The sequence below is a fragment of the Phytophthora parasitica genome (genome assembly GCF_000247585.1).
Source record: "Phytophthora parasitica INRA-310 unplaced genomic scaffold supercont2.63, whole genome shotgun sequence".
Lineage (NCBI taxonomy): Eukaryota > Oomycota > Peronosporomycetes > Peronosporales > Peronosporaceae > Phytophthora > Phytophthora nicotianae.
In genome coordinates, this window is record NW_008649049.1 from 41,817 (window position 1) to 44,119 (window position 2,303).

Consider the following 2,303-nt stretch of genomic DNA (forward strand, 5'->3'; position numbering starts at 1 on the left):
GAAACTGGAACGTGCTGATTAGTAAATGTTGTATTTGAATCATGCTCCATTAATGTCTGCTTTAAAAAAGCCTCGAGGTCGTAGACCATGAAATGGTCCATGTAGTGATCGACCACCTTAACACCAAACCTGCTAAGAAGTTCGAATTTAATTTTGAGGAGGCCGATACGCTGTTGGAGACTTAGGAAATGATTCCAGTGCTTCCAATTGGCATTTAGTCTTTTTATGAGCATCAAGCGTCTCACAAATATTGAATACAACTTCACAATGTTGTAGAGATACTTGGATAAGACCATACCGAGATTAGTTATGTACATCGCGTGAGACTTGTAGTCGAGAACGTTGATACGATTTGAATGTTCCTTCTTAGATTCGCGAATGCGTGATACTTCAAGCGAACCTTGGCCCATCTCATAAACATTTATTATTAGCTTGCAACAATCTTCCAATTCATCAAACTGCATGATATCAATAGGCTCCATTTGTTTGTAGAATGAAGTGGAATACTCGATACCTTTGAACTCACAAAATTTTCTAACTCGATTTTTGACGAGCGAAGACATTCTATCCACTCTAGCTTTCTTAGCTAGATGTTAAGCGATACAGAAGATGCACATTTATTGTCTGTTTTTGGGAATCACAAATATATTGGTTCTTCTTGATGACAGCGGTTATGATCAGATTTTTCTACTAGTGAATCGTTTCTGTATGTGATAACAATATTTGCATAGTAATCCTTGACTTGATAGCTTGACGTTGAGTAGCTGATGCGATCGGCAAAATATATATCGATATCATCCTTGCTGTTGATACCAATGGGTTTGCCAACGAGTTCTGTGTTCGTTCCATGCCAAAAGCTTCGCTCGAGTCCACTAACTCGATCGACTAGCTTGTATCCCAATTGAATATTAATCTTAAATGCTTTCGATTGATTCTTCAAGGCGGAGCGACTGTTTATATATATTATAATATTGGCATAAATGTGTCTCTCGGAATTTGCTCTTGAACATACCCCAGGACGCTTGTAGTCCTTGGAAAAGTTCCTGTGAACTCGCGACTCTGAAAGGTTGTACTGCTTTGCGAGTAGCTTATGGTTGCTTGCTTTCGAAAATGAAGATATGTATACGACTTGCCCGTACTTGTTTCTAATCTGAACACGGAAGCTAGAGCCCCATCGCTCAGCGGGGGTGTTCAAACGCTTCAAAGATTCGAGTACGTTGGACAACATTTCCGAGTATATGAGACATGAGATAGAATATCTTTTCCACCGAACAACTTTGTACATATTCTTGTAATCAATGCTTAAGATAGACTGATGTTTCGTAAGATAAAATAATGAACCCCTAGTCTAGAGCAATTCTTCCGGTCTCTTTCTTATGGTTTTTCTTCGTTTTTCTTTAATTTGGTCTCTATCTGATCATCATAAGCCTTCTGGCGAGCTAGAATTTTTCGATTCTTCAGGTAGTAGCGACGTTGCGCTGATAGTATCCTTATTTTCCGGTGAGTTTGTCATTGTTGTAGCTATACTCAGTATTTTTTTTTTATTAAGATAGGAAACCAAAAAACGTTGGGAAGTATGGATTAAAGATACTTCACAAATGAATCACTAAAACTTTGCTTAAACCACCGAAAGTAGTTTGGGTTCTGTATAGCTATTTTTTCTGAAAGTCATTCCGTGATGTTTCCCTACTTGTAAGCTGCATCGGAGAATAGCTTCGCAAGGCTTTACTTGCCACAAAAGCTAAGGACCTTTATCTCAAACATACGTTGAATGAAACGATCATCCTCATGAACCAAGGTCCATGGAGTTCTGCCCTTGATACTCAGTAAATGATAGAGGACGATCAATTAATGGCTTTGAAGAGCTGCTTGTTAACTTTTGTCGAAGTAGTGTAGTCGCTGCAACATTCGTATGTACACTATTATCATAGTGACATTCATTGCGAAGCATGCATTTGATTCTACAGTGATCACAACGTGGAGTATCATGGTGTTCTTTGAAGCATTGAATGCATTTCTTTTTATTGAACTTGAAGTTTTCCATACATGTGGAACCTACAAACTCTAGTCGACCAGCAGGAATGTGTTTAATTAAACAGTTCCAAATAACCTCTGTTTTACAATGACAATTAGTCAAAGGTAATGGGCATACCGGTTTGTCGTAGTCGTAAGGGTCGCTTAGTCGTAGGGGTCATTACCAAAATGACCAATCACAGGGCTCAATCCTAAACAGACGGAAATTCTAATTTTAGATGGTTGGACGCATAAATCGTAGGTAGAAACACATTCACCAGCAAACCCAG

At 38.7% G+C, this 2,303-nt stretch overlaps 1 protein-coding gene across 1 annotated transcript; it reads right to left on the minus strand.

Annotated features, from left to right (window-relative positions):
* Positions 1-914: 914 nt before the first annotated feature.
* PPTG_24016 (hypothetical protein) lies at positions 915-1,228 on the minus strand (the record flags this gene model as incomplete). Its single annotated transcript, XM_008914700.1, has 2 exons — positions 915-950; positions 1,013-1,228. The coding sequence occupies 2 exons, from the start codon at positions 1,226-1,228 to the stop codon at positions 915-917; spliced, it is 252 nt and encodes an 83-aa protein (XP_008912948.1).
* Between the last annotated feature and the right edge of the window lie 1,075 nt (positions 1,229-2,303).